The sequence below is a fragment of the Bombina bombina genome, chromosome 9 (assembly GCF_027579735.1).
Source record: "Bombina bombina isolate aBomBom1 chromosome 9, aBomBom1.pri, whole genome shotgun sequence".
Lineage (NCBI taxonomy): Eukaryota > Metazoa > Chordata > Amphibia > Anura > Bombinatoridae > Bombina > Bombina bombina.
In genome coordinates this window covers 169,732,080-169,747,269 of record NC_069507.1, presented here as the reverse complement: position 1 = coordinate 169,747,269, position 15,190 = coordinate 169,732,080, and the positions used below count along the sequence as shown (strand labels likewise).

The following is a 15,190-nucleotide window of genomic DNA, read 5'->3' as shown; positions in this document are numbered from 1 at the left end:
GATAGGGGACCTAACAGGGATTACACTGATAGGAATAGTACTACTTAACACACCTTATAATAACGCAGAGAGAGGCAATGCAGAGAGAGGAGTCTGAAGAAGAGGAGTCAGAGGAGGAAGGTGGCTTTGAGGAGGTGGAAGACCAAACACAGCAGGCATCCCAGGGGGCTTGTTGTCACCTTTCGGGGACCCTTGGTGTTGTACGTGGCTGGGTGGAGGAAGAGACCTTCAATGACATCAGTGAGTACAAGGAACGGGACATGGCTAGCTTGGTATCCAACCTTGTGCAAATGGGGAGTTTGCGGTTGTGCAAATGGACTGTTTGCGGTTGTTTGCGGTGCGTTAAAGGGACAGTCTAGGCCAAAATAAACTTTCATGATTCAGATAGAGCATGTCATTTTAAACAATTTTCCAATTTACTTTTATCACCAATTTTGCTTTGTTCTCTTGGTATTCTTAGTTGAAAGCTTAACCTAGGAGGTTCATATGCTAATTTCTTAGACCTTGAAGCCCACCTCTTTCAGATTGCATTTTAACAGTTTTTCACCACTAGAGGGTGTTAGTTCACGTATTTCATATAGATAACACTGTGCTAGTGCACGAGAAGTTATCTGGGAGCAGGCACTGATTGGCTAGACTGCAAGTCTGTCAAAAGAACTGAAAAATGGGGCAGTTTGCAGAGGCTTAGATACAAGATAATCACAGAGGTTAAAAGTATATTATTATAAATGTGTTAGTTATGAAAAACTGGGAAATGGGTAATAAAGGGATTATCTATCTTTTAAAACAATAACAATTCTGGTGTAGTCTGTCGCTTTAAACGGGGAGTTTGGTCTGTCACTGTGATGCGGGCGTAACCCTTACACTACCTGACCGATACAACATCATACCTAATGTTTTAAAGCACGTTATTCCAAACAATTTAGCAATGTTAGGTGATTTATGCCCTTTATGGCTTAAAAACAGACTCTGCATCAACTATGTAATTTTCCATAAGAGTTTTGCCATGGATCCCCCTCCGGCATGCCACAGTCCAGGTGTTAGTACCCTTGAAACAACTTTTCCATCACTATTGTGGCCAGAAAGAGTCCCTGTGGGTTTTAAAATTTGCCTGCCTATTGAAGTCTATGGCGGTTTGCCCGGTTTGACCGTTCGCGAACAGTTGCGGAAGTTCGTGTCCGCCATTCGCGAACCCAAATTTTTTGGTTCGCGACATCACTAAGAATGAATACAAATTATATTAAATGTGTCATGTGTTCATATGTATGTATAGAAGCACATACATATTTACACATATAAACATTGTAATACACATATATACACATATATAGACATGTATATATACACATATGTATATATATATATATATATATATATATATATATATACACATATATATATATATATATATATATATATATATATATATATATATATATATATATATATATATATATATATATATATATATATATACTGTATATCCAAAGGAAAGTATATATGACCATAATAGTTTGTTTTAATATGTTTTTAATGTGTTTTGTGAATATTTTTTTTTAAACTTTTTAGTTTATCCCAAGTCTGGTTGCACTTATTCTTCAAGCGCAGTTTCTGTTTTTGTTCAAGCACAACCGTTTACTTTCAACTTGCATTATGCGCGCAAGTTAGCATGGACGATACATACATAAATAAATATACATATATAGAAATATTTATACACTTTTGAGTCTTTTCCAGTTAAATAATTTAAAATATGCGATATCATTTTTATTTAGCTTTAATGGGGTAGATTACAAGTGGAGCGGTAATTACCACTGCCGCTCACACGCTAACACTGCTCGACTTCTGCACTTTGCACAAGTAGGGTGGCACTCGTATTACAAGTTGAAAGTAAATGTTTATCGCTTGAGCACTAAACCGACTCACGCAAAGAGCAGAACTTAGAATATCGTGATTGCGTAAATGTTCTCTCCCATTGACTTCAAAGGAGAGAGAAAAGTGGAACAAACCCTAACAAACACCCATACTCGTGCTCTAACCCGAATCGCTATAAGCCCCCTAATCTAATAACCCCTAAACCCATCACATATCCCACTGTAAAGTCCCCACTACACTTTTAACCCCTAAACCGTCAAACTACCCTTCTACACTATTAATCCCTAAACCACCACCACCCCACATTGCAAACTACCCTTCTATAATATTGCCACCCATACTTCCCCCCACCCCCCTACTACCTTGCTAACTCCCTTTTACACCAGATTTGGGCATTTCTTGGCTTACAAGATCTTACTGACTCTTGCTGTGTGTTGTTTTGCTGTGTTGTATCTTGTCAGAGAAAAGCTGATCTCTGACTGGGAAAACCCTCCTAGGCAGGCCGGGCTCCTGGAACTCCGCATCAAGGCCTAACACCCGCTAGCTTTAACCCTGGTCGCTCCAGCAGCCTTTTGCCACAGAGCTCCGCTCTTATGGGGATCAGTAGCCCCTAGGGAGTACAAGAGGTGGGAGAATTACCGGAGGAGAGCTCCTTTGGGAATTGGATTTTTTGGACACCTCTACCCCCCTATCTTTACCGGGCTGTAACTCCGGTCCCCAGTAACGGATCACACCGCTTTTTGGACTGTGGCATCTGGGGACCGAAAGCTTCCCCCGGGATCACCCCGTAACTACCACATTTGGGTCCTGGGACTCTGTGGGACTGTGGCTGCTATGGCTGGCGCCAGCCTGCCAGGAATGGCAAGAGGTTTGAGAGTCAGATAAGATCCTTTGTGTGTGTATATAAGGTGAGTGTGTTTCACAACAAAATCAGTTCTTGTTTCACCTGAATGCTAGTCTGTCTAGTTATTTGGGTGGGGATTGCAATAATCACTTTCTCTGCAACATAACAACCTGTTGTCAGGAAAAGGAAGGACCCTCTGGCAGAGCTACCTAGTCGGGGTAGCCGGAGTCTGCCACAGGGTGGAACCCTGAATACTGGTGCGGTCCAGGTATCAGGGTGGGCTTCAGGCTATGGTCACTTGCCGGCTACAAAGCTGCAGTCGGCAGGGAGGATGCAGAACCCCTCTTGGCGGAACTACCCAGTCAGGGTAGCTGGGGTAGCCGGGGTATACGTCACAACTATTAACCCCTAAACCACCACCTCCCACATCACAAGCTACTCTTCTACACTATTAACCCCTAAACCGTCACACCCCACATCTCAAACTATCCTTCTACACTATTTACCCCTAAACCACCACACCCCTTCCGCAAAGTAACCCAAACATCTATACCCCCTGACCTAACACCCTTAGGTTACTCCAAAATAGACTAACCTTACCTTTACAAAACAATAAAAACCTAACTACATTAAAAACAAATAAAACTTACCTAATAAAGTAAAAAATAAACTAAAATAACACTACCTGTAAAACCCCACCCCCCACCATTACTAAAAAACCCCCAAAAAACCTACCATTATAAAAAATAAACAAATTACCACAAAAAAAAAAAAAAAGAGTTATGCAACTCTTTAATAACAATTAAAAGGACCTTTTGTAGGGCATTGCCCTAAAGTTTCTTAGCTCTTTTTCTTAAAAAAACCCCCCAAAAACTAAAAACCTCTACCATTAACAAAAAAGTCTATCTAAAAAAACGACGCTAAAAAATACCCTGAAAAGGGCATTTGGCCGGGCATTGCCCTTAAAGGGGCATTCAGCTCTTTTGCTGCCCAGAAAAAACAACCAACCCCCCCCCCCCCAATCTAGAAACATCTTCATTCCAGTGGCGATCTTCTTATCTTCATCCCGGCGGTGGTCCATCTTCATTCCGGTGGCACTCCATCGTCTTATCTTTATCATGGCGCAAAAAGCCTCCGTTTAGCAAAGTTATTGCGTGAGCGTGAGCAAAAAATAGCGCTTCACTCGTAAGCTAGCCCTTAGTCTGGTGTGTTCTTTTCCTTTTAAAATGATCATTTTAACCCTCTAGTTTGTATTGTTTGTCTTTTTGCAAGCTATTGGATGCATTGTTTTTGGTCTTAACTCTGATTACCCGCTGCTGTGAAAAGAGCATTAGATCAATTCAGTTTAGGATTGCCAGCTTAAAGTGATTTAATAGCTCAAAAAGCATTTTATTATTGCCTTGTTGCTTGCGTTTAACTATGTTAAAGCTAATTGAACCCGCCTGGTTAGTGAATGGCAAGAGGCATGTGTGTACCACCAATTATCACCTGGGTCCCAAAAGTGTATTGCTACTATATATCTAGGTATGCTTTTGAAAAAATAATATCAAGAAAATGAAGTACATTTAATAATTAAAGTAAATTGAGAAGTCTCTTAAAATTGCATGGTCTGCCTAAACCATGAAAGCTTAAAGGGATATATAGCCCAATGTTTGTGATTCAGATAGAGCATACTATTTTAAACAACTTTCCAATTTAATTCTTTCATCAAATGTGCTTCAATCTCTTGATATATTGTGTTGAAGGAGCAGCAATGCCTTACTGGGAGCTAGCTGAACACATCTGGTGAGCCAATGAGAAGAGGCGTATATGTGCAGCCACCAATCAGCAGTTGGGTCCCAGTAGTGCATTGCTGCTCCTGAGTCTACCGAGGTATGCTTTTTAACAAAGGATACCGATAGAATGAGGCAAATTGGTAGAAATCAGTTTGAAAATGGATTAAAATGGCATGCTCATAAAATAAAAAAAATTGGGTTTCATATCCCTTTGTTTTTAACTTTCATGATTCTTTAAGTTTTGCATGTTTATCCCATTTTTAACTTTTAACATCAGGTCACACTATACCACTGGCTTATTATTATTATCAGGTATTTGTAGAGCGCCAACAGATTCCGCAGCGCTGTAAACATAGTCGGTGTACAGGATAGCTTTTGTAGGGGTCAAGTGGGTAGAGGGCCCTGCCGAGAGTTTCACTGTTGTAGTCGGCTCTTATGAAGCGATCTGTAAGCAGCTGGGCCCATAGGCTTACAATCTAAGGGGTTCAAGGGGAAAGCAATGGTGTTAGGGAAGGTTAGTGTTGGTTGTATGCATCCCTGAATAGTAGAGTTTTTAGGGAGTGCTTGAAGCTGTAAAAACTAGGGGAGAGTCTTATGGAGCGAGGCAGGGAATTCCACAAGATGGGGGCCAGTCTAGATAAGTCCTGTAAACGTGAATGTGAGGAAGTAACAAGAGAGGAGGAGAGGAGGAGATCCTGAGCTGATCGAAGGTGACGGGAGGGAGAGTATCTAGAGACAAGTTCTGAGATGTAGGGGGGAGCAGTGCAGTTGAGAGCTTTATATGTCAGGGTGAGGATTTTATGTTTAATCCTAGAGGCAAGAGGAAGCCAGTGAAGGGATTGGCAGATAGGTGCAGCAGATGAAGAGCGATGAGTAAGGAAGATGAGTCTGGCAGAGGCATTCATAATGGATTGTAAAGGAGCTATGCAGCAGCTAGGTAGACCAGAGAGGACAGAATTGCAGTAGTTGAGGCGGGAAAGGATGAGAGAGTGGATTAAAATCTTGGTTGTATCTCGTGTAAGGAAATTTCTAATTTTAGCGATGTTTTTAAGTTGGAAGCGGCAGGCTTTAGCCAAGGACTGAATGTGAGGAGTGAAGGAAAGATCTGAGTCAAGTGTGACCCCAAGACATCGGGCGTGCGGGGTAGGGGTAATGATGGAATTATCAACAGTTATAGAAATTTTGGGGGTGGAGACATTGGAAGAAGGGGGAAAAATAAGGAGTTCAGTTTTGGAGAGATTTAGCTTAAGGTAGTTAGAGGACATCCAAGATGAGATGTGAGAAAGACAGTTAGTGACACGGGTTAGTAAGGAAGGAGGTAGGTCTGGTGCAGAGAGGTAGATTTGGGTGTCATCGGCATACAAATGGAATTGAAACCTATGGGACTTTATTAAGGAACCTTGTGATGACGAGTAGATTGAAAGAGAAGGGGACCAAGGACAGAGCATTGAGGTACCCCAACAGAAAGTGGTAACGGGGCAGAGGATGCTCCGGAGAAGGCTACACTAAATGTACGGTAAGTCAGATAGGAAGAGAACCATGAGAGAGCTGTGTCACAGATGCCGAAGGATTGGAGGGTTTGGAGCAGAAGAGGGTGGTCAACAGTGTCAAAGGCTGCAGACAGGTCAAAGAGGATAAGCAGAGAGAAGTGGCCTTTGGATTTTGCTGTAAGTAGGTCATTGGTAACCTTGACAATTGCTGTCTCTGTAGAGTGATGGGAACGAAATCCAGATTGCAGTGGGTCAAGAAGAGAGATTAGTGTAAGGAAATGGGATAGACGTGCGTAAACTAGCTTTTCGAGGAGCTTTGAGGCAAGAGAGAGTAGGGAAATAGGGCGGTAATTGGAAGGGGAGGTTGGATCAAGGGAAGGTTTTTTGAGGATAGGTGTGACCAGTGCATGTTTTAGAGATGAGGGAAATATACCAGTGCTGAGGGAGAGGTTGAAAATGTGTGTGAGTATGGGGGTGAGGGAAGAAGAGAGGGAGGGGAGTAGCTGTGGGGGGATGGGGTCAAGGGGACAGGTAGTGAGGTGGGAGGACAGTATAAGGGCAGACACTTCATCCTCATTAACAGGGGCAAAAGAGCTGCATTTTTGGATATTTGGGTTTTGGGTGATCGTGAGCTTTTGAGGGGGCGGAAGATTGGAAGTATGTTGAGAGCTGATTTCACTTCTGATTGAGTAAATTTTGTTGTTGAAGTGGCTTGCAAAATCTTGAGCTGAGAGAGAGGTTATGTTAGGAGGTGGGGGTGGGCGGAGAAGAGTGTTGAACGTGGAGAACAGACGTTTATGGTTAGAGGAAAGAGTAGAGATGAGATTAGAAAAATATTGTTGCTTATAAAGATTAAGGTCAGAATAGTAGGAGTTCAGGATGAACATGTAGTTAAGAAAGTCAGCTGAAATCCGAGATTTTCTCCAATGTTGCTCAGCAGTACGGGAGCATCTGTGTAGGTATAGTGTCAGAGGAGTATGCCAGGGCTGAGGATGAGAGTGTGGTTTCTGAGCTAAGATTGGAGGGGCCAGAGTGTCAATGACCGATGTAAGGGTGGAATTATACTGGCAGATAGATTGGTCAGGGCAGGAAAAGGAGGTGATGGATGAGAGGAGAGGTTTGAGAGAGCTAGCAAGCTGATGCAGATCTAGTGATTTATGCTTCTGTGAAGTTTGGTGTGAGGGGTAGAGGGAGGGGGAGTTGTAGGTAGGGAAGTGATGTTGCAAGTTAGGAGATGATGGTCAGAGACAGGAAAAGGGGAGTTTGTCAAATTTGAAAGAGTGCATCGATAGGTGAAAATCAGATCAAGGGAATGACCATCTTTGTGAGTGGGAGAGTCAGTCCATTGTGACAGGCCGAAAGAGGAAGTCAGTTGAAGAAGTTGTTTTGCAGAGGAGGCAGTGGGATTGTCAAGAGGGATGTTAAAGTCGCCAATAATGAGGGCAGGGGTGTCTGAGGAAAGGAAATAAGGTTTTTTCAAATCTGTCCTCAGGCCATCCTAACGGGTCACATTTTGAGGATATCTGAACTAGAGCACAGGTGAAATAATCAGCTGATAAGTAAACATGGTTATTTTACCTGCTCTCACCCAAGGTAATCCTGACAATCTGGACTGTTTGGGAGACCTGTGGACAGGTTTGAAAACCAGTGCACTTTACTAACCACATATTCTGTGTTTTTCTGAGTGCAATTCTTTGTGACTGTTTCTACATAACTTTATAACCATCATTAAAGGAACATTAAATACTAAGGGCCAGGTTACCAGTTGAGCACTAGCAGTTAAGCGCAAGCGATAAGGGGTTTATCGTGTTTGCGCTCATCGGGTTTACTGCTCGTATTACAAGTTGAAAGTAAACGCGATCGCTTGAACGTAATTTACGCTAGAATCATTACCGCGTCCTCAGAGCTCTGATTTATTTATTTGAATTATTTCACAAAACAAAGAAGTTGCACAAAACATAAAAAATACATTATAAAGTATAGTTACACTCATAATAACACTCTATAATAAAATGTATTAAAAAAATATTGCACACAAAAGTTATAAGTGATCAAAGACATGAGGTCTCAGGTGTTAGATAAAAAAATGCATGGCAAAGGAAATTTAACATTGAGACACATACATGTATGTGTATGTATGTGTGTATATATATATATATATATATATATATATATATATATATATATATATATATATATATATATATATATATGTACATACTGTATGTGTGTAAAAATGTATTTATGTATTTATATTTGTATATATGTAATTACAGACATATGTATACCTATAAACATAAATACATATGTACACATATATAGACATATATATATATAAGTGCATTGGAGCCCTTTGTAGTTAAGTAGATGAAAACATGTAAAAGCATATATATGCAATATTCATCCTATATTATGAAAGGCCAGGTATGTTTGTCCGATGCAGTCATGCACCGTAAGGAAGGATCAGCAGTGACCGCCGTGAGGATCAGAAAGGGGCAGGGCAAGGCGGGAGTGTGCGTGACGGGGGCGAAAGCGGGTGTGATATAACAACATCTTTTCCTGTTCTTTCCTAGCACATTGAGCTGCACACAAAGACTATTAGTGGACCGTATATTATTATGGTCTAATTTCAGTATACATCACATACCAAGGCCCTTTCTCTAAATATCATACAGTTTATTCTGGATAGCGAGTAGTACAAATAGGGATATTTTCTCACTCCACTACGTTAGTTTTTTACTAACACTAGAGATCTCAGATCTTACACTAGGCTTCACCCTAAATTTTTAGTCACTTTCTCTTTTCACATATTGGCATCTATTTAATAAGCCGTCAACTTACTTGCATTCGACGGCACCAATACGCTCGCCTAAGATCGCCTAACATCGCTGCCGCGGACCTGAATACGTTCTACAAAATTACCAAAAAAGCTGTCAAAAAGCCATGCACCAAGTACGGTGCGATGAACAGTGGACTGTTGTTAACTAACAGTCATGGATCTCGCTGCTCTTCGGCTTTTTCCCAGCTTTATTGGTACCCTGTCACTAAACACCCACACTATACTAAACTGTTTTACCCCTATACCGCCGTTCCCGGAGCCCACCGCAACTCTAATAAATGTATTAACCCCTAAACCGCTGCTCACGGACCCCGCCCCAACTAAATAAAGTGTTTAACCCCTAAACTGCCACTCCCGGAGCCCACTGCCACCTACATTATACTTATTAACCCCTAATATTCCACCCCCTACACCACCACCACCTACATTATACTTATTAACCCCTAATCTTCCGCCCCCTACACCGCCGCCACCTACATTATACTTATTAACCCCTAATCTGCCGCCCCCTACACCGCCACCACCTATATTATACTTATTAACCTCTAATCTGCCGCCCCCTACACCGCCGCCATATACATTATATTTATTAACCTCTAATCTGCCCCCCCTACACCGCCGCCACCTACATTATATTTATTAACCCCTAATCTGCTGCCCCCTACACCGCCACCACCTACCTACATTTATTAACCCCTAATCTGCCGCCCCCAACGTCACCGCCACTATATTAAATTTATTAACCCCTAAACCTAAGTCTAACCCTAACCCTAACACCCCTAACTTAAATATAATTAAAATAAATCTAAATAAATATTAATATCATTAGCTAAATAATTCGTATTTAAAACTAAATACTTACCTGTAAAATAAACCCTAAGATAGCTACAATATAACTAATAGTTACATTGTAGCTAGCTTAGGGTTTATTTTTATTTTACAGGCAAGTTTGTCTTTATTTTAACTAGGAACAATAGTTATTAAATAGTTATTAACTATTTAATAACTTCCTAGTTAAAATAAATACAAATTTATACCTGTAAAATAAAACCTAACCTAAGTTACAATTACAACTAACACTACACTATAATTACATTAATTCCCTAAACTAAATACAATTAAATACAATTAAATAAAATTATCTAAAGTACAAAAACCCCCCCACTAAATTACAGAAAATAATAAACAAATTACAAGATTTTTAAACTAATTACACCTAATCTAATCCCCCTAACAAAATAAAAAAGCCCCCCCAAAATAAAAAACACCCTACCCTACACTAAATTACAAATAGCCCTTAAAAGGGCCTTTTGCGGGGCATTGCCCCAAAGTAATCAGCTCTTTTACCTGTAAAAAAAATTACAAACCCCCCCAACATTAAAACCCACCACCTACACAACCAACCCTACTCTAAAACCCACCCAATCCCCCCTTAAAAAAACCTAACACTAACCCCTTGAAGATAAACCTACCGTGAGAAGTCTTCACCCAACCGGGCCGAAGTCCTCAACGAAGCCGACAGAAGTGGTCCTCCAGACGGGCAGAAGAGGTCCTTCAGACGGGCAGAAGTCTTCATCCAGACGGCATCTTCTATCTTCATCCATCTGGCACGGAACGGCTCCATCTTCTAGACATCCGACGCGGAGCATCCTCTTCATCCGACGTCTTCTTGAACAATGACGGTTCCTTTAAGTGACGTCATCCAAGATGGCATCCCTTCAATTCCGATTGGCTGATAGAATTATATCAGCCAATCGGAATTAAGGTAGGAAAAATCCTATTGGCTGATGCAATCAGCCAATAGGATTGAAGTTCAATCCTATTGGCTGATCCAATCAGCCAATAGGATTTAGCTCGCAGATTAGGGGTGTTTAGACTCGGGGTACATGTTAGGGTGTTAGGTGTAAACGTTACCATAGGAATCAATGGGATATCGTGCAGCAGCGAACATGAGCTTTCGCAGCTTTCAGACTCCCATTGATTCCTATGGTATCCGCCGCCTCCAGGGCGGCAGATTGAAAACCAGGTACGCTGGCCTGGAATAGTGGCGAGCGTACCTGGTAGAAATCTGATAACTAGCAAAAGTAGTCAGATTGTGCCGAATTTGCATTCGGAACATCTGTAATGACGTAAGCATCGATCTGTGTCGGACTGAGTCCTGCGGATCGTATGTTACTTCACAAAATTCTACTTTTGACGGTCTGTAGGGTTTGATAACTAAGGGGAATCATGCTCGCCACAAATACGCTGCAGAATTCCAGCGTATTTGCGGTTGACGGCCATTGGGTTGACTGTAAATTTATATGTATCAGTAAGCAATAATAGGTTCTAATACACACGCAATAAGCCATTATATAAGACCTCAAACGAAAGTAATCCGCATCTAATACCATCCCAATATATTTAAAGGGACAGTATACACCAAAATTTTTCTTATTTAACCCTTTAACCATTCCCCATTTTTGCATAAACAACACAGTTATATTAATATACTTTTTACCTCTGTGATTACCTTGTATCTAAGCCTCTGCAGATAGCCTCCTTATCTAAGTGCTTTTGACAGACATGCAGTGTAGTCAATCAGTGAAGACTCCTAAATAACTTCACAGGAGTGAGCACAATGTTATCTAATATGACACATGTGAACTAGCACAGTCTAACTGTGAAAAACTTTCAAAATGCTCTGAGCTAAGGGGTGTTTTTTTAATGGTTTAGAAATTAGTTTGAGCCTAGCTAGGTTTAGCTTTTCAAAAATACCACCAAGGGAACAAAGCAAATTTGATGATAAAAGTACATTGGAAAGTTGTTTAAAATTGCATACCCTATCTGAATCATGAAAGTTTAGTTTTGACTTTACTGTCCCTTTAAGTCATAATGCTGATTTAAGTTTCGTATACACACTATTAACTACAAGTTGAGTACTATAAAAGTTAATCTTGATTCAACACATCAAAATCGCAACAATTTTGTTATCTATAATTGCCTTACATGTATATCCATTCATCACATACATTCTGAGCAATGTATTTACAAGGATGGCAGAGATACTGGGGTCAATTTATCAAGCTACGTACGGAGCTTGATGCCCTGTGTTTATGAAGCAGCAATCTAAAGACCGCTGCTCCATAACCTGTCCGCCTGCTCTGAGACGGCAAACAGAATTGACACCCCCTGCTAGTGGCGAATATGCAGTGGGCGGCATTGCACCAGCAGTTCACAATAATAAATGCTGACAGTGTATGCTGTCGGCATTTATCGATGTGCGGCGGACATGATACTTTAATAAATATACCCCACTGTCCGGATTGGCTGTCCGTTGATGACATCAGGAAAGGGAGCATATTTAAACACACTATAAAAAGCCGACACTGTAGCGGTGCGCTCACCCTTTGAAAAAGCCATTCAGGCGAAACATGTTAGGGACGTTAGGGTACTGGTGAGGAGTCCTAGGAGCTCCTGTGTTTTAGTTTTCCTTAGGTTACCTCAATATAATGCAATCTACTTACTTGTGCAGTTAAAGATATGATTGACCTCATACAGCCTGTACTCAAAAATCAAAATTACCTAGAGCATTTGCTGCACTATAGCCACTGTGTAGACTCGTTACTTAAAGTGAAGGTAAACTTACCTTGATGCCGATCCAGTATGTTATTCTTTGTTGAAAATCAGTATGACTTTCATTCATCAAACGTTATAACTTTTTAGTGTAAATGGAGTTAACAACGTTATAATTCAGTTACTGTTACTCCACAAATTCAACCCATTTGTTTGGGGGGGGGAGGGGGTTTGGCTCTATCACATGTTTCCATTATCCAATTGATAATCTGGCCGTTAGGCGGCCGTCACTCCACGTCACCCTCCTCCTTTATCCTCTGCGCATGCGCTACTCTTTTTTTATTCATAAGGAATCCCTTGCGCACTCCCATTTCACATTTGGATAAAGGCTTTGCATGCGCAGTAGAGTTCAATCGCTGATTTGCGCATGCGTGGTTAATCAGAGCTTCAGATCTGATCATTGTGCACGCGATTTTGAGAGACGTATAGAGCAGGTTGGACTGCTCTATACATCACAGACCAATGAAGCAGTAAATAGAGGTAGGGAGGAGTCACCATAGAAATCGTAGCGTTAGATAGATGTATATAAATTGAACATTTGCAAAGTAATAGAAAATCTAAGTTAGCGATTAGATTATACTAATATTAAGTAATCAATGTATGTCTTCAAAAGCTTGAAACTTTACCTTCACTTTAACTTGCTCTGATATCCGCAGCATCATATAGTCTAAAGAAATTCACAGACCTGCATATTTCATCTGTCCCACTGCCCTCTGCAATCAGCTGAATTTAAAGTATATCTGCCACAGTCTAAAGAAATTCACAGACTTGCATATTTCAACTGTCCCACTGCTCTCTGCAATCAGGTAGCCTCTGGAAGATAGTTAACATTGAAATGTGAAATATTCATATTTTCATTTCGGGTTAGCGCACTTGAGTAGGGTGTTAGGTGTTTTCCACTTTTTTTGCTTCATTGAATTCTATGGATGAATATGTGAACACGCACACGATATACGAACTTTGGCTTTTTGTGCTCGTTGGGTTAGTTAAAGCACAAGCGGGAGCGTTAAATAGCACTCCACTCCTAATCTGGCCCTAAATATATTTTATAAAAGTAGTATCGAGGTCATTCCCCGTCTCCCTCTAGTCATTGGTGCCACCATGTTGAAATGTATTTTTAACTGCGTCCAGTGCTGATCTGTTTGCACATATGCAGCGACTCTCCTTCAGATATCTGCAGTGTAACCTAGGTTCCAAATGTCAGCATCCATAATTAGACGGAGATGCATGGAATGTATTTCGTTTTTAGCATCCCTTTAAACCTGTTAAAGCATACTTTTTTCACAACACCATCTGCAAGCCCTAGCTGTCAATTGCTTTAAAGGGACACTCAATCAAAATTAAACTTTCATTATTCAGATAGGGCATGCCATTTTAAACAACTTTCCAATTTACTTCCATTAACTAAATGTGCACAGTCTTTTTATATTTAAACTTTATGAGTCACCAGTTCCTACTGAGCATGTGCAAGAATAAGTGTGTATGCATTTGTGAATGGCTGATGGCTGTCACATGGTACGTGTATGCATTTGTGATTGAATGATGGATGTCACATGGTACAGGGGGAGTGGAAAAAGACATAACTTTTAAAATTGTCAGAAAAAAAATCTACTACTCATTTGAAGTTCAGACTAAGTGCTATTGCATTGTCTTGTTATCTTGCAATTGTTGATTATGCAAATCTACTGTGTTTACTGGTCCTTTAATTACAGGTAAACATCTTCCTGTCCTGCTCTGAAGTTTCTCTCGACCTACAAAGAGTGGAAGAGACAGCCTTGATCAGTCCCTCCCTTGACTTGTTGAACATACACATGTGACTTGGCAGGCGCCTGAAGAGATACAACTCTATCCTGAAAGGGACTTTAAGAAAATGGAGGCCCAGGAAAATACACATACAGTAAATATCTATCTATCATACATTTATCTATCTATCTATCTATCTATCTATCTATCTATCTATCTATCTATCTATCTATCTATCTATCTATCTATCTATCTATCTCTGTCTTATTTTATGACTGAGTTATAACAGACATGTCAATATTTTTCTATCAAAGTAATTTTCAGTTTCTTTGTCTTTAAGCTGATGTTCCCCTTCTGAATAAACTTTTTTTTTTGTCCCTCTCCAACTGTAAAACAGAGGCAGTTGTCTTTTTGTGCAAAATGAGAATTAGTAGTAAGATCAAAACGAATTCTGTAGTATTTAAATCCAACTTATATTTTAAGGGACATTTCGGTCACAATTTAAATGAACATAGATTACTTACATCTTTGAACAGAAACATATTTGCAAAAACATGTATTAGCAAAAATGCTTCTAGTAAAAGTTATCACTGTTTTAGTTTTAACATTTATCTCTGCACGTGCATGTGAAGCATAGCTAGGTATTCTCAGTGTACAAGCATATTAAATACTGCAGCTGCTCAATGCACCAGTGGGGTCTGTATCATGTTAGCAATTAACAAATTGAGTCATTACCAGATGGTACAAGCACCTTAGGCTGTCGGAGAATGTTCTGCATTTTAAATGCTGGTGCATGGTGCATACTTAAAGGGACATTCCAGCCAAAATTGGAATCCACATGGAAACATTTCAGTTTTAAATAGAAGCATTTTTGTAATATACATGTGTTAGCAAAAAAGTTTCTAATAAAAGCCATAGCTGTTTCAAAAGTGTATTTAAGTATGCACAGTGCACTAGCATCATTGCACAGAGAGCCTAAGGTGCTTGTATTATCTGGTAATGACTCAAA

The 15,190-nt window shown here is 40.3% G+C and overlaps 1 protein-coding gene across 1 annotated transcript in view; it reads left to right on the top strand.

Moving 5' to 3' along the window:
* Positions 1 to 15,190, top strand: part of LOC128640476 (uncharacterized) — an 82,216-nt gene that overhangs the window by 27,812 nt on the left and 39,214 nt on the right. The window contains exon 2 of the mRNA XM_053692953.1: positions 14,151 to 14,335. Within this exon, the coding sequence (XP_053548928.1) occupies positions 14,309 to 14,335 (27 nt within the window). The 5' untranslated portion in view covers positions 14,151 to 14,308. The remainder of the gene's footprint in view (positions 1 to 14,150; positions 14,336 to 15,190) is intronic.